The sequence below is a fragment of the Schistocerca nitens genome, chromosome 5, assembly GCF_023898315.1.
Source record: "Schistocerca nitens isolate TAMUIC-IGC-003100 chromosome 5, iqSchNite1.1, whole genome shotgun sequence".
NCBI classification, from domain to species: Eukaryota; Metazoa; Arthropoda; class Insecta; order Orthoptera; family Acrididae; genus Schistocerca; species Schistocerca nitens.
This window is the reverse complement of record NC_064618.1, coordinates 79708120-79726466: the sequence shown is the minus strand read 5'-3', so window position 1 is coordinate 79726466 and position 18347 is coordinate 79708120. Positions and strand designations below refer to the sequence as shown.

Here is an 18347-nt window from a genome sequence, read left to right as displayed (position 1 = left end):
CATACAAACTGCTGGATTGAGAGTTCTTAAAATTGCCAACCAGTAAGATTATTTGTGTCAGTATGAGACTTACTTATATGTCTCAACAGCAATGCTGATTGTGGTAACACCTTAGTATATATTTGTCGCCAAGTGGTGAAACTTTCTGGTTGATTCTGAAGGCAATCAGAAAGATATATGCACAGCTGCAACAAAAACAAAAAGAGACAAAAGCTATTGTGTATGAACATATTCACTTAATGTTAGATGGTAACTGAATTAAGATGTTAACTGTTACTTTGTTGTTACAGGGGCAACTTTTTGGGCAATCTCAGTAATAAAAATTGGTCATGGGGAGGGGCGGAGTTCTTGTGAAAAGCAAAGGGAGCTAATGAGCTGGATACACCACAGGGAGTGATATGTTTACAAATTAATTAACCAGAAAGTTTCTTTTCTTACATATTTCATCAACACATAAAAAGGATTTTCATCAACTGCACGTATGCAAATAAAACGGTAACACTAAGTGCTAGACTGGCAGTAATACATAAGGTTTCAAAAATAGCCTTTCTCTGCTTTGGAGTTTCACAACATTGCACGAGACTGGGAACTCGGATTTGCTGCTAAACAGGAATACAGCATGTCATTTTATGTTCAGATAATGTTCATTCACTATATCTTTCCTTACTTTGTGGTACAACACCTATCACAATTTTTTTTATTTTTAGGATACAATTTTCCTGCCTCCCCCCTTGCCTCTCTCTCCCACACGCGCACGCGTGTGCCCACACACACACACACACACACACACACACACACACAACACACACACACACACTTATGCAGAAGTTCTGCCCACCTGCCCACAGGGCATCACGGGAGACAGCCTCCATGGGCTTTGGGAAGAAGGAGAGTTGAAGCTTCTGAGTCAGTCCATAATGCATTCTTGAGCTACTCAACTACCAAAGTACTGCCCTCAAAAGTAAGGTCATTTTCTGGCAAACTGTTTTAACTTATTCAAATATTCAAGTTCACTTCTGTTGTTTGCATTCAGCCTTCAACTCTTGCCACTGATAACATTTTGTCCACGTGTTATTATGGCAGTGGAAGGTTGTGCAAAATTACACCAATGTGCTACAATGTGATGGCCTATAGCCTTACGACTTACAATGGTCACAATCATAACTTAATTGAATATATTAATTTTACATATGTAAACTGAACTGTTTTATTATAAATTTTATAATTAATAGTTTAACAATGCAAGGGGGTGGAGGATGTTAGCATCTCCAGGAATCGAATGCAGGTACACAAACTACCAATCTATGCTTTACACCACACACTCAATGTGGAGTCCTGACAGTGGCACTTCAAAAATCTCTCATATTATCTATACTTGCACAGTATGCTGCACTCAATTTCAATTAAAAATACTGACCTTATACTGTGAGCACAGCACTTCTGGAAAGATGACACACACACACACACACACTGTAAACACTAGTCTACCACACTACTAAAGATAACTGATACCAGAAGTTATTGGCAGTGAAAATTTCTAAAGAATGGGTGAGGTAGCATTAACTATGTCCCTCTATTTTATGACAAGGGAGAGAGCAAAATTCCATGCAGAATTTAAGCAAAAACCTCCATCTCCATTTAACAAGGTTATTTGCTAATTTAACTGTTTTCTTAGTAACACCAGCCCAATAACTTTAAGTGCATGCCAGATCTTAGTGTTGTTATACTGTGTAGGATGACCAGTGACAAAACAATGTTCTGCAACCACCAATTTGGTAGGATGACTAAAGGGACCAAACTACTAGGTCATCAGTCCCTTTTTCTGTGAGGAGAGAGGACTACATGACTGCAGATCAGAGATAGCCTACCGCACAGAACCAGGGGAAGAAAACTTGAAGGTCTAGCAAAGCCGAGATAAGGGACAAATGAAGAAAGGGAGACAGAGGAAGAAGGGCAAGTGAGGTGCCCCATCTAGGGAGCAGCCGGAAACCCCTGAAAGGAGAGCGGAATGAGGGGCATACATCCCCCAGCCCCCGCCACTTACCAGAGGTACTCAACTCAGAGATTGCCTCAGAAAGACTAGCAACATGGACAGGACAAGAGAAGCACAGAGAGACAAAAGATGAAGAAGTGTAACAAACCAGTGGGGGAAAAAAAAAAAAAAAAAAGCAAGTAGGGTGAGGAGTGGAGTGGACCAACAAGACCAGACAGCCGCAGCCCGGTGTTCTGCCAAACCCTCAATGGGTCGATAAGGTTAAGCGGCCCTCCCTTAAAGAGAGTGATAAATGCCTGCTTCATGAATAAAACATAAAACTATGTCAGCCACTGAGGCACCACCTCCTAACACCGGGGGCAAGTCAGGGAGAGCAAGAGTCCGCCACATGGCAACTAGGTTGGACAGTCCAGCAAAATGTGGACCACCATCAAATGGTAGCCACAATGACAGTGGGGTATGTCCTCACTATGAGGAGATAATGACGAGTCAGCCAAACAGAGTTGATGCAGAGCCAGCAAAGGTTGGCAGAGTTTTTGCAAGAGGCCTGCTTGGAGGACCTCCACAGATTCATAGTCTCCTTGGTGACCCGTAGTTTATTTTGTGAAGTCAAAGTGGTCACCTAAAACTTGATGGCGTAATATCGATTGGAGGTCTGTCTCCAGAATAATGATCTCAAGTCGGTTAACTTGTAGCCAGTTTGGTCAGGCTATCAGCAAGTTCTTCCTGGGATCCCGATGTGGCCCGGGGTGCAGACAAAGGTCGCTAAGTGTCCACACTGTTCAAGTTCATACAGGAAATCATGGATAGCAATGATCAAGGGATGGTGAGGATAGCACTAGTTGAGTGCTTGCAAACTGCTCAAGGAGTAGCTGCAGATGAAGAAAGACCTCACCAGTGCAGGAACGGATATGCTCAAGAGCCCCAACTCTGCAGTGAAAACACTACAGCCATCTGGCAAGAAGCGCAGTTCAGTATGCCCCTTGTGAGTATAAGCAAAGTGTACATGATCGGCAATCATCAAGCCATCAGTGTAGACTACTTCTGAAACCCGGAATGTGCCAAGGATGGAAAATAATCGGTGCGGAGGGCCTTGGATGAACCAAATCTTTCAGACCTTGTGATAGGTCAAGACGAAGCTGTGGATGAGGGATGCACCACGGAGGTGTACGGGAGTCAGTCCAGAGGAGAGGTGGAAGAGCAAACAACTGAAATGCAGAGAGGATAGACCAGATGTGGATTGCGATCGTAATCCTGATCTGGGCTGCCATTGCAGGAGATGGATTAATGTGTTTGGAAAGAGGAGATGGTAGTTCAGAAGTGTAGGTGAGCTGAAGATGTGGGTAGTATCAATGACAAACTGTTGTTGGTGCCTGATCCACAATGTAAAGACCACAGCCTCCATGAGTAAGCAGTTAACAGGGCTAATTCAAATGCTCCCGTCACAACAGGTCAAATCCTGCAATGGCGTATCGGATCCAGTACCCACACTGTTGAGGCTGATGCCAAACTATATGCCAGACTCCCACAGTCAAGGCAAGATTGTATCAGGGCCTTGTAAAGCATCATAGTATATTAAGTTGCAGCCAGCACTTCACTTAAGCTGGCGAAGATGGGGAATCCACGTCAACAGAGAATCGAAGACAAGTCCTAAGAAGTGGCAAGTCTCCACCACACTGAGTAGCTGGTTGTCAAGGAAAAGTTCCAGTTGTGGGTGAACGGTATGATGTCGGCAGAACCGCATGACGCGATTCTTGGCAGTTTAAAGTCGAAAGCCATGGGTAAGGGCCCACGCATGCACCTTTCGTATAGCATCTTGCAGTCAACATTCAGTGACACCCACACTAGAGGAACAATAGTAGAGGCAAAAGTCGTCAGTATACAATGAATGTGATACTGAGGACCCCACAGTTGCTACTAGACCATTGATGGCTACAAGAAACAGAGGTGCACTCAGTACAGAGCCCTGCAAGACCCCATTCTCTTGAATATGGGGGAGCACAGTGGGAAGCACCAACATGAACCCAGAATGTATGGTGCAACAGGAAATCCTGGATGAAAATAAGGAGCAAAGACCCCACTCATGTAAGGCAGTAAAGATGTGGTGTCACAAAGTGGTGTCATAAGCCTTTTGCAGGTCGAAGAAGGTGGCTATAAGGTGTTGACATCTGGAAAAAGCTGTTAGGTTGGCAGATTCCAGGTAAAACAGATTATCAGTAGTGGAACAGCCTTGGCAAAAACCACCCTGGGACACAGCCAGAAGACCACAAGATTCAAGGAGCCAACAGTCACCAGCTCACCACGTGTTCAAGCAACTGTCTATCTCTAGAGGGTGCTTTCCTGGTTTCAGTACTGGGACAATGATGCTTTGTCGCCGTTGCAACGGGAACTCGCCCTCACTCCAGATGTGGTGATAATCCACTGGTAGGTGCTTGATCATTTGGTTGTGGATGCAGTCCAGTCCTGGGGCTGTATCAGGGCCGTGGGCTCAGACAGTGACAAATTCCCACTACTAAATCGAACATTATATGGCTCCAGGTGGCATGTAGTAAAAGATAATTGGCTTTGCTCCACATACTGTTTAAAACACAAAAGGCAGGTTGACAATTTTCAGATACTGAGGCTTGAGCTTAGTGCAGAGCAGAATGTTCAGTGACAGTGACTGGGTCAGTGTACACAGCGACATTCAAGGTAATACGAGGTTCACCTGCAGCTGTCCTATCTGTAAAGATGTCTGATCTTATTCCAAACATGCAAAGGAATGGTATGTGACCCAATGGCAATCTCGGTTCGCTCTTTTTTTTTTATTTGGCAGACCCAGGCACAGAGCAATGAGGTGCTCCATTGATGGGTGCTGCTTATCGTGTTGGAGAGCCCGACTGCAACCTGATGACCCTGCAGATACTGTTTTCCGTCTGGGTGGGCCCAAGGAACAGGGGATCGCTAAATCAGCTGCTGAAAGAATGGCTGTAGTTGTATTCTGGACTGCCTCATCGACATCTCCATGCCGTTGGGAGGCAAGGCCGACAGCAGAGGCGAAAGCATCCCAGTCAGCACTGTTGAGAATCCATTTGGGTAGGTGTCCAGGGGAGAGACACTGGGGGTGGGACAGGAAGATTGGCAAGTCATCACTACCACACAGTTCATCGTGGACTTCCCAATGGATGGATGGGAGAAGACAAGGGCTGCAAAGGGAAAGATCAATTGCTGAGAAAGTTCCGTGTACCACACTGAAGTGTTTGTGGGTGCCAGTATTCAAGAGACAAATGTTAAGTTCTGCCAGTAAATTTTCGAGGTCTTTTACCACAGCCAGTGATCACAGTTCCACCCCACAATGGGTTATACGCACTGAAATCACTTAAGGTTAGGAAAGGCTGGGGGAGCTGAGAAACCCATGCAAATAGTATGTTCTGAGATACTTCACCATCGGGAGGGAGGTAAACACTGCAGACAGTAATATCCTGAAACCCCCTTACCTGAACTGCCACAGCCTCCAAAGGTGTATTAAGAGATCCAAGTTCACTATATAGAGTGTCTACAACACGTTTGACATGCTGGATGCAATTGCTCGTACTACTGGCCTCTTGGTAAGTGAGTTTGTCCAGAGTCTTGTATTCTTGTATTTTCTTGTCACCCAGGAAAACAGTGCAATATGGTGAGCAGGGAGAATGGTACTTTCCACAGATGACACAAATGTGGAGGAATAGGCACAAGGCGCATTTGCATGTAGCGCTCATTCACAGTCTTGACAGATTTGGCTAGCATTGCAACGCAAAGACATGCCCAGACTTCAGATACTTGATGCACCGCATGGGGGAGGGGGAATATAAGGTTTCACACTGCATCGGTATACCATCACCTCTACCTTTTCAGGCAATGAATCACCCTCAAACGCCAAGATGCAGGCACCTGTAGTGACCCTATTGTCCTCTGGCCTCATATGTACATAACAGACAAAGAGTTCACGACATCTCTCCAAGTTGGTGTGTAGCTCATAATCAGGTTGTAAGAGCAGGTCTCTATGAAAAATGATGCCCTGAACCAAATTTAGATTGTTTGGGAGTGTCGGTCACCAGTATTTACCCAGCTTGTTAAAAGTGAGCAGTGCCCACGATTGTGCAGGGGTGCTGTTCCACACACTTGGCTGCCACTTCCACCAACTTGCCTTCTAAGTTCTCCACAAAGAATAAGGGCTATGTAACCAAGAAGGAATCACCATCAGTCCTTGTACAAAACAAGCACTGCACAGAGTATTGCTCTGCTTGCTGCTTAGCCCTATGTACCTCCCACAGTGTAGCCAGGGAAGGGAATATTTTAGGGTCATATCTCTCTTCACTGAAAGAGGACTGTCTTTTCATAAGACTGTTGGGGCCATATGGCCACCAGCCAGAGATAACATAATCCGCTTCATTTACGGCTCATCCGCAATTGTGCCACTACCACTCTGAATTCCAAAAGGGGGACCTCCCCATGGATGCCACCCTACCTCAGCAATGGCTACCTTGCCATTAATCCATTACTCAGAGTCCCTGTGTGCCAGTCACTATGGGCAGATACTCGTTGGTATAAATGGGGAGTTTTCAGCTCAGGCACCAACAATGCGATCCCTGCGTCGTCAGGGGGCTACTACTGTGCAAGTACTTGATGCCCCCCCCCCTTCCCCATCACCACCCATCATGGGCTGCTGGGCTTTTCATGTGTTACCTTATTAAAGGGAAGGGAGCACAAATGAGACGGCACAAAGGTGGAGCTTACACTACATTGGGAAACCTTCCCTGCACAATCCGCATTGCTGGGAAATTTTGAAAATCATTGTCAGGTCAAAACCCACAATGAGGACCATGTGTTTATTTCGTGAAAAGTTGTAGAATACGCCACAAGTGGAAACTCAAGGCTCAGTCATAAACCAGGTTCAAGCAGGGTTGGCACCAAGAAAACCATGTAATGGAAAGGCAGAGGGAGAAAGGGATAGTGGTAATATAAGCTTGTAGCATGGCAAGGATGTAAGGCTACAAACGCTGGGGCCCTGTGGAAAGAGTTGTGAGTCCTCTGAGGTGAGCCAATTTGCTCAGCTGTCGTAAGCCTGTGTGGCACTTATATGCTTAGTACACCGCTCCTTTGTGGTCCTGATAGCCTGACCGATATATGAGGTGGGATAAATGCAAGGAACACGATGAGACACCCAATGTACACAAATCGAGATCATCCTTAACAGAACCTAAAAGTACCCTAATTTTTGATGGAGGTCAGAAAACACATTTCACATCATATTTCTGCAAAATACAACCAATCTTGTTGGAAATGCTACCTGTGTAAGGCAGAAAGGCCATGGACTTTGGTGCCAACTCAGTATTATCATCACTCAGTGGGTGCACAGTTGGTCGATAGTGCAATGCATGTTTAGTCTCTTTTTCCATTCTGATGGAAGGTGACCTCAAAGTGGGTTAACTCATCTGACAAACTGTCAGGGTCTGCAATGACGTGGGCACTTTGTACCAAGGAAAGAAGTACCCCTTCACACTGAGCCAAATGGTGACAACAAGTGCCTGCAGTTACAAGTCAGTGTTGGTGGGCTTCCTGCAAACACCATGTCCCAGCACACCATCCACCTTCTTCCTGACCAATACACCAGTAAAGGGAAGATAGCCATTCTTTCCCATCTCCATAGTCAAACGAATATTTGGGTGGACTGTATTCACATGTTCTAGAAAGTCAAATTCTCACTGCTCAAGCTCAATATAAAACTAAATTTTATGCAGATGTGCAAAAGGCGAAAATACGAGTGTGAAAAGAATCTTCCTCATATTTGACATATTTATGAACATCAAATATCTATTTAGACAAACAACTTGAGAACACAAATATATTTAGAATAACAAATACATTCTTTGCGTTCTCATGTGTTATCATTTTCTATTTTGCAGCATATTTGAGCATCATTAAAGTGAACCTCACCAAACATTTGAAAATTATACTTACTCTTCAACATACAAAACATATTTTATGCAAGGTGCAATCAGATTCCTATACAAACTCCAAGATTGCACATAAGGCAACAGGTAAATGACGACTTGAGTAGAAATCCATGTCTAGAGAAAAACCCTTAACATGCAAGGAAAAACATGTAAATCAATGTGCTTGACTTTCCCACATTTGCTTACTACAACTCTGGTAAATACAGAATTTGTAATGGTGATGACTATACATTAGTCTGGACATACAACAGTCAGGTGTTAAATGCCTGCACAGCATTAGTAATCAACTAATTTAAGCGGTAACCACTACCAGTGCCAAGGTACATACTAAACATACAGTATTCATGCATGATATTACACACTCCGTGTTTTTTCTCCCAGTGACTGTCACATTCAACTTAATTACAAAAAAAACCAACAGCAGGTAGCATTTAGTTTGCCACATAAATTAACAGGTTGTAAATACAACAACTGCCAGTGTCACAGTAAATCGCTACCTCCTTTTCGCCTACATTTTTAGAGGTTTGTTGCTGTAGTGTGGATTTGGGTGCAATTATACTGAAATCATTATGTACCAGCAACTACTAATGTCCTACAAGTCGCAAAAAAATGTATTCTACAAGTTACTGATTCTCTCAACACTACAAGAAATATGAAAATTACCTCAGATTTCAAGTTTTCATGGGCTGATGGCACCAATCGTTCCAGTAGGGACTGGAACATTCCAGGAAGTCTTTTTTCTGCGTCTGTATCCATCACATGTTTCTGAAAATGGAAATACAAAGGCATGAACTATTTACATTAACTGTAAACACAAATTATACAGTGGAAAATCCACAAAAACATTTACATTTCAGCAGTCAAATGTAATCTAACTATAAACCAACGCGCATGCTTCCTGTAGAGCCCAGCAAATTCACAGTATTATCAGAGGATGCAAATTACGGAGATACATTTACAAAAGCTCTTCCCAATGTTTAGTTTCAAGGTATATTACAATAACAGCTCAACTCAGCAAGGCAGCACGAATGGTGTATGTCAAGCAGAAGCTGTCAGTATTATTGAAACTATCTGTGAGTAAAATAAGAGGAGGAGGAGGAGGAGGAGGAGATTAGTGTTTAATGTCCCATCGACAATGATGGTCATTTGAGATGGAACACAAGCTCAGATTGGGGAAGGATGGAGGAGGAAAGTGGCTGTGCCCTTTCAAGGGAACAATCTAACCATTTGCCTTTAGCAATGTATTGAAATTATGGAAAACCTAAATCAGGATGGCTGGATGTGGGTTTGAACCATCGTCCTCCCAAATGAGAGTCCAGTGCGATACCCTGCATGGTGCGAGTACAATAAAATCATATTAAAGCTTCTAGAAAGTCATTTTCCTTTAATAAAAAAAAATTAAAACAAAATCCTTTGAAATAGTTGCCATTAATGCACTGTTTAAGTTTAAGAGGAAATGGAAAATAATTCATGTCATATTGTAATTAGTGTTTCACTAATTTGTGAAATCTTGGAATCTTTCTTTCAGTCACAAAATAAAATGCTCTAATTTCTATGATTGGTATAAAAGTGCTAAACAAATGAATTGCAAAAAAGAAAAGAAAATGTGTGATGAGAAGATCAATTATCTTTAACGAGAACCACTGAGACATAGAATATGTAACAATGAATTGATTATCTGAATGGAAAGTTTTAAAATATTCACTTAAAGAGCACATTCTTAGTTCATGATCTGCAATGTAACAAACTAAATGTTTCGATTGAGGCATTAACTTCCCCCTTGCCTCTCTTTCTCTTGAACTTAGAATAACTATAGGGTGGGATGAGAGATTGTAGATACAATGAATTACATTATTCTACTAAGAACTGGAACAAGCTGAAGTGTTCTATGGCAAACAGAGATACAGTATATCAATTGCTTGAGTAAAAGTGCCCTGTCCATGGAACCAAAGATCTGACAGTCCAATACAAATTAAACAACAAGGACATGACTGAAAGAAAATTGAGAGGTGACCTCATTCTGTAGTTACATCAAAACAGATATGCAGTGCATAGTCTGCTGCAGAGTGAAAATTCATTTTCAGGGAAGCACTGTTTGCATAAAGACATTTCATCAGATATTAACAGCTGAAGGGAGGGAGGGGGGAGCTCTTTGCAGTATCACCGGTGACTTCTTGATGTCCATCCCAAACCACATCCTCTAGCTTTCACATGTCTGTCCACTAGTAGTACTGTGGTGTGGGAAGTACACTTTCTTTGCTTAAAATATTTCTTTGCTTGGAACACTATACCATTAATTAATGTAATACTAGCAGTGTTCACTTTATGTCACCCATAAGGAACTCTACAATGGAAGATTTACTATCACAAGTTCATTAACATGAAAGTCTATGATAAATGCTTAACACAGAGCCTCATTACTGTGTGGTACTCTACCACCAACTTGCTTATCCAAAGACAATATCACGTACATAATGTAAAGGGTGACAATTATTGATCTACATTAAATAAAATCATCATAACTTCTGAATGGTTTGCTTCAGGACGTTCAAATTAAACATTTGTCCATGGGGCACAATGGGAATTAGTATGTGCATGCACACGCGCCTTGTTTTTCTTGGCCATTTGGACGTGAAACAAGCAAAATTTGCACATTTGGGGGACTTAGAATGTGCATTTCACAATCAAGAAATCTCTTCACCCTCAAGAAGTGATTATGTGGTGCGCAATGTCCAGTCATGGAATAATCGGTGTGACATTCCTTGATGGCACAGAGACTAGCAAACAATACATGAAGGTTTTGGGAGACGATTTCAGCCCAGTTATCCAAAGTGATCCTGATTTTGACAATATGTGGTTCATGCAAGATGGAGCTCGACCCCCTCAAAGCAAGAGTGTGCTTGGTATCATGGAGGAGCACTTTGGGGTCTGTAGTCTGGCTCTGGGGTATCCAGAGGCCACTGGTGTGGGCCTCGATTGACCGCCATATTCTCCAGACCTGAACACATGCGAGTCCTTTTTGTGGGGTTATATGAAAGACAAGGTGTACAGCAATAACTCCAAAACCATTGTTGAGCTGAAAACAGCCATTTAGGTCATCGACAGCATCGATGTTCTGACACTTCAGCGGATCAAGCAGAATTTTGCTATTCGTCTGCACCACATCATCGCCAATGATGGCAGGCATGTCATAACCTAAATCTGAATATCTTTAGTGATGTTTACAGGTTGAATAAAGTGTGTGCATGCCTAGTTTATCTTCCTCCTCCCCCCCCCCCACCCCCCCCCACCCTCCATATAGTTCAATAATTGTCACCCTGTATGTTCTCCACTATCTATTAGTTTCCAAGCGTCAGTCGGCAAATGAAGAATTCCTGCTCAACACATAAACCTGTCTTAATGTTGCTGATTTTCAGTTCCATTTCCATAAATTTTTCAAGCCAAAAATCTAATTTAAAATGTACATATAATTCTGTCTCATCCCATACTTTAAAGTGTCAGCAAAAAAAATAAGTCATTAGACACTGGGTCCTACATTTCTCAGCTTTTGAAAATTCTCTGCTTAAGCAGTGTTTGTCGTGGTACCCTGGTAAACGTAAGGCACTGTTATGGAATGCAGTACAAACAAAATGCAGTACAAACTCCTTTGCTCTCAAGTCCAAGAGAAGCTTCAGTTCTAGTGCAACCGCCACCAAGTATTACAGCTCTCTTTCCAAGAGCACTTCAAAATGGCTGTTAAGTCAAGCCCACAGAAAGTGACAAAAGCCATACGTATGAGAACATCCTAGCAGATTAAAACTGTGTGCTGAACTGGGATCTAAATCCAGAACCTTGTGTTTCATGGGCAATGCTCTAATGGGAGGAAGATACTGGCGAAGTGAAGCTGGAATGAAGCTGAGAGCTGTGCCTGGGCAGCTCAGACAGCAAGAGAATTGACTTCGAAAGGCAAGATTTCAGGTTTGCGTCCAAGTTCGGAATATAGCATTAATCTCTCAGAACAGTGCACACTCTGCTAGAGAGTAAAAGATTCATAGAGCCCTTTCAGTTTTTGTTTTCACCTGAGTTATGGTAGTGTAAGGCTATAGGCCAGGAAAAGACAGTCCTTGCGAAATTTGCAAGATTTCTATCTTTATAGACAGATGTATTCTTTGAAGATACTATGAAATACACTATGTGATCAAAAGTATCCGGACTCCTCCAAAAACATACGTTTTTCGTATTAGGTGCATTGGGCTGCCACCTACTGCCGGGTACTCCATATCAGCGACCTTAGTAGTCATTAGACATCATGAAAGAGCAGAATGGGGCACTCTGCAGAACTCACGGACTTCGAACATGGTCAGATGATTGGATGTCACTTGTGTCATACGTCTATAAGCGAGATGTCCACACTTCTAAACATCCGAAGGTCCACTGTTTCCAATGTCATAGTGAAGTGGAAACATCAAGGTACATGTGCAGCACAAAAGCGTACAGGTCGACCTCATCTGTTGCTTTACAGACTGCCAACAGTTGAAGAGGTTCGTAATGTGTAATAGGCAGACAACTATCCAGACCATCACACATGAATTCCAAACTGCATCAGGATCCACTGCAAGTACTATGACAGTTAGGCAGGAAGTGAGAAAACTTCGATTTGATGGTCGAGTGGCTGCTCATAAGCCACACGTCATGCCAGTAAATGCCAAATGATGCCTCACTTGGTGTAAGGAGTGTAAACATTGGACGATTGAACAGGGGAAAAAATGTGTGGAGTGATGAATCACGGTACACAATAACGCGATCTGATGGCAGGGTGTGAGTATGGCGAATGCCCGGTGAAAGTAATCTGCCAGCACATGTAGTGACAACAGTAAAATTCAGAGGCAGTTGTGTTATGGTGCGGTCATGTTTTTCAAGGAGGGGGCTTGCATCCCTTGTTGTTTTGTGTGGCACTATCACAGCACAGGCCTACATTGAAGTTTTAAGCACCTTCTTGGTTCCCACTATTGAAGAGCAATTTGGGGATGGCGAATGCATCTTTCAACACGATCGAGCACCTGTTTATAATGCCTGTGGCGGAGTGGTTACTCGACAATAACATCCCTGTAATGGACTGGCCTGCACAGAGTCCTGACCTGAATCCTATAGAACAACTTTGGGATGTTTTGGAACACTGACTTCGTGCCAGACCTCACCGACCGACATCAATACCTCTCCTCAGTGCAGCACTCTGTGAAGAATGGGCTGCCATTCCCCAAGAAACCTTCCAGCACCTGACTGATGTACACCTGCGAGAGTGGAAGCTGTCATCAAGGCTAAGGGTGGGCCAACACCATATTGAATTCCAGCATTACCGATGGAGGGTGCCACGAACTTTTAAGTCATTTTCATCCAGGTGTCCAGGTACTTTTGATCACATAGTGTATCATCTTTTTTGTATCATTGTTGCTGTCTGGATTTTCACACCTCTGTTTTACCAATTGTGTTATCTTCTATGATGTATAGAAGGAATATATTGCAACAAGCCTCAAACCCAACACACAAAAAAGTCCAGACATTTACATACATTGTGCTTCACTTGCTTCTTGCATTTTCCCTCAATACACAAAGACCAGATTCTATCTTTTATGTGATGGAACTTTCATTTTCTTTCACTGTTCCTCTTATTATCACTGCCATACTTCTGTCTGAAGAACTGCTAACAAAAAAACCAGAAATGAACAACTCTCATCTACAGACTCAAGTACACAAGCAAACTCCCAAGTGTTAATCATGGAAATCCATAATTCACACTGTCCAAGCTCAATTCCAACTCTCCTAAGCTCAGTTCGTAACAACATGGTTCAATATCTGGATCCCTCCTTACATAATACTTAACCACCAGCAGCAGATGAAGCTCCTGAGAATATATCACTCTTCAGTGATAGATTTGCGAGTCCTTTCAACAAAAAATATCACTGGCTGAGGAAAAATGAGTGTGTTGCAAAACATCACAACAGCTTCATGGAAGAATGCAAGTAGAACAACATTCTGGATTCAACTTCCAGTTGCAAAAGCTTGTGCTCTATATGTGGCTGTGGGCTGTGAAGTTTCATTAGCAATACACGTTTGTATCACATGGAAAGTCATTTTAAACGGAAGTATACCAAATTTACAGAACCAAATGCTACTAGAAATTGTAGAAGAAATAATTCTCACTTATCAAATATCTTTATCTGGATACACACCAAGAATTAGGTCAACACTTAAATGATTATTATGATATTCAAAATGCCATTTACATTCGATATCAATGTTTACCTCATAATACACACACATATCACTCTAGACACAATCACTCGTATAATATATGCTTGCTAGTTCTGAGGAAGTCATGTATTATCCCAGTGACAGATTTATACTGGAAGTTATTTCTTACACCATTTTGGTATGGCCTCCCAACACCTCACATTATTGTATTTCAGACATGTTTTGTGGAACATAATGATGTGAAGGTCAGGGCTTTTAACTGTAAAGTTTCTCTCTTTCCCTGGTCCTAACTTGTTTCCTACAGTCAAACAGTTACTGTAATAAATCCAACAATTACCTATGTGTGTTTCTCAAGAATATCTCTATATTTTATACGACTGTTCACTAACTGCATCTGATTAGCTCTGCTAGAACTCTTCCTGATCCCAAGAAGCCAGAGTTAATTTTGTTTTATTTACAGAATGACTCAAAGATCTTTACTTTCCACATGTCCTATGAAAATTTGGAAAAGTACTTACCCTTAAGCTCACAGCACATTCTTGCCGAAGTGACACAGGAATGTTCAATTTTGGGTTGTAAGCAACATCTAAAATACTAAAAAACTGGTCTTCACTGAGAACAACCCGAGATGCTGCCTTCCGTGTAAATAAATCTTTAGCGTACCCCATCACATAATTAGTGTAGTTGCGCATCTCAATAAAAGGCGACATAACACCTTTCCACACTGCAACAAAGAAACAAATTACAAAACACCAAATAATGCCAAGCCAAGGAGAGAATCAAAATGTCACATATTCTTGTTTTCTTAAGGAAAGTCTGAGATGGAATCCAGCAGTATGGAACAGGAGCTAACGAAATAGGATTGACTACTACTCAACACACACATACAGTGGCGGTCAAAATAATAGAGCCACCTGGCAAAGGTTTGGAATAAAGTGCACATTTATTACTAGACATGTTTGAACTATGATGGAAACCATTACAACCGAGTCACATTGTACTATAGTCAGTTATATAGATAACACAACACAAAATAATCAGTAATAATCAATAATATTCAAAAGAATACCAGACCACAGGGTCAAAAAAATAGAGCCAATTGAAACAAATATATTGTACTTGATCTCAGTCTTATGAAACGTACAGGAACAGTCTTTTTTGCATAGGACTGCATTAGTACTTCGTGGGGTAACCCTTATTTTTGAGGATTGCCCTGCACCTCTTACCCATAGAGTCTACTAAACGCCTGCATTCGTCACTACTGATCGCATACCAGGCTCTCTGGATTTCTTCCCACAGTTTTTCTGAAGATGTAGCTTTTGAGCGGTCAATTCTCTTGTCTAAGATCTCCCATAAGTTCTCAATGGGTGATGCGTCAGGGGACTGAGGTGGCCACTCTAATACTTCGATATTGTGCTCTTGAACAAACTGCCTTATGATCCTTGCAGTATGCTTTGGATCGTTATCGTGCTGAAATTTCCATTTCAGCGGCATTTCCTCTTCAGCATAAGGCAGCATCACATTTGCCAAGATGTCTTTGTACATTTCTGCGTTCATTATGCCGTTGATACGGTGTATTGGACCAATGCCGTACCACGAAAAACATCCCCATACCATAACACTTCCGCCACCGTATTTCACAGTTTTTAAAGTGTACTTGGGATTAAATTCCTGGTTTGGTGGGCGGCGCACATAGACTTTTCCGTCTGAGGCAAACCTATTAAACTTGGATTCATCGGACCAAAGGATGTTCCTCCACCAAGTATTAGGTTTTTGTTCATTTCTCCGGGCAAAGGCTAACCTTTTCCGAACATTAGCTTGTGAAACATGTGGCTTCTTTCTTGCAATGCGCCCATTCAATTTTGCAGATCTGAGTCGTCTTTGAATCGTTGAGGTTGATGGTTGAACATCATGTTCGTCGCTAAACAAAATGGCTTTCAGTCGTGGTGTTGACAAAAATGGGTCTTTCTTCACTTCCCTAGTGATGAGTCTGTCTACGCGAGGAGTAGTTACACGAGGTCGCCCCCTGTTCTCCACCTGCGGCTTTGTTTGTTTTGACCGTCTCATGGCGTTCTGGACTCGTTTTCGCGAAACGTGCAAGACATTGGCTATTTTATTCATGGACATCCCACTTTTGAACATCCGGAACATTACTATACGCTCATCTTCACTGGTATGCTTTGCTCTGCCCATCTAGACGAATGTAAACAAAACCACACGTCAATTTACATACAAAACAACTGCATAAAAATCAATTTAAAGGCACATGTGTAAAGCGGCTCTATTATTTTGACCCATAAGATTCTTACCTTTATGCCTCTTTTCACACGTCTAGCTCAAACGCTTCCTTTCGGACGACTAAAGATAGCAGCAACGTCTTCCCTGATGTTGTCTACAAGGGACTGACAACACGGCACTCGTGGCGATTTCGCGAACTAATAGATATCCTAGTATCTCGTCAATAGAGGTGGCTCTATTATTTCGACCGCCACTGTACATGTGTCGTCGTCGTCCTCCCCCCCCCCCCCCCTCCCTACACACGGCCGCAACTGTCTCTGGGTACTAATAAGGTCTTAGCGCCTGAAGACAACAGTAGCTGTGTGTATGAGTTATGCTTGTTCAAATGTGTATGTGCGCACACTCGTGCACAGGCATTTTATCTATATTTGACAAAGGATTTTGAATGTGCCTGTCTGCCACTCTATGCCTCTTGTACGTGGCAAACAGCAATTTATTCCATTTCTTATTTTTATCAGTTTACTTAAATTAATACACCGTTGTTTGTCTATTCATAGCAGATTTATCAAAGATTCTCTCTGAGGATGGCATGAAAGGGTGCTATTTGAGAATCTGATAATGCTTTCCATGAAGACAGACAAAGGCAGTTACTTATTACCACATTTCTCAGTGTTCCATCTAGTCAAGAGAATACCCACTAAAGGGCACAGGATTATAGAGCAACACACATTGCCCCCCACCCCCATTTTTTCTCCTTGAAAAACTGAACTCCCATCCCACCTCGCCAAACAGACGGACATATCAATTTAATTAAAGGTTGAATAAAGTACCATATAATGAGTATTGACTACTCTCAAATGTACCTACAATCATGAAATTTCAAAACTATTTTGTGATTCACAGAGAAAATAACATGAAAATTCAGTCAAGAAAACTAATAAATTATGAGGCAGAATTGCTGGTCTTTATGAGGCTAAATGTATAGTACCATCAATAGACAAATAAATGTACACCTATCCTAGCTCTCAAACATAATAGTTCCTTCCTCGGAGAGGAAAGAGGGATAGTTATGGGATGGTTAAAAGGGACCCCAGGGTCCGAGTGAGACACCTGTTGTGAGGGTGAGTGAATACAAACCTGAAGGGAGAGATAATTATGTTCTCTTAATGTATTATTACAAAGCTCGGCTGAACAATATCTGACTATTTTACTACTGATTTCATCACAATTACTTGAACATTTATTTTGATGGTAGTGAAAACTTCTTTCAGAGGTGTATGTAGTAGTTGATTTTATCAGACTTGTTTTAGTACATTTAGTACAGTTTATCCGCTAAGGAGGAACTCACACCTAAACTCTAAATTCTTGCACAACGGACCTATGTTCTCTACCACTGGGATAAGGTACAAACTTGCATTTGAGAAGTTTGTGACCTAATATCTGGCTCACACCATTTTCATAACTACTACTGAGCAACACGACTTACCTCCTAGTCCTACTTCCACTGAAACAATTATATTTCTACTAAAAGCCTGGTGTGGCTTGCTATGCCTACATTTACCTGAAACTCTTCCAAATCTGAGGCAGCACAGTAACATAATTTTTTTGTGCCAATTACAAATTTGTAAGCTACTGTTCTCTATCCACACCCCCTAATTCTTCCCACCATTTTCTGCTGTTCTTTACCCTTCTCTCACCTTATCATTTGCTGTCCCTTCCTGACCAGGTAAGCCTGCATTTTAAGCTTTCCATAACAATGAAAGCAAAACTTCATTTAATACATAAATTCCTTGTTTTGCAAACCATTGCCCCAATCAACTTAATGTTCCAAAAGCAGCATCATCAATGAAATTCAACATTTACCACTGAAAGCACCTTTACTACTACAGACAACAATGTACAGACAAAAC

At 42.0% G+C, this 18347-nt stretch overlaps 1 protein-coding gene across 1 annotated transcript in view; it reads right to left on the bottom strand.

Annotated features, from left to right (window-relative positions):
• The window catches only part of LOC126259266 (transmembrane protein 214-B), a 157020-nt gene that overhangs the window by 109809 nt on the left and 28864 nt on the right, over positions 1-18347 (bottom strand). Inside the window, exons 5-7 of the mRNA XM_049955900.1 lie at positions 14718-14923; positions 8632-8733; positions 74-185 (exon numbers count right to left, since the gene is read on the bottom strand). Coding sequence (XP_049811857.1) covers positions 74-185; positions 8632-8733; positions 14718-14923 — 420 coding nt within the window. The remainder of the gene's footprint in view (positions 1-73; positions 186-8631; positions 8734-14717; positions 14924-18347) is intronic.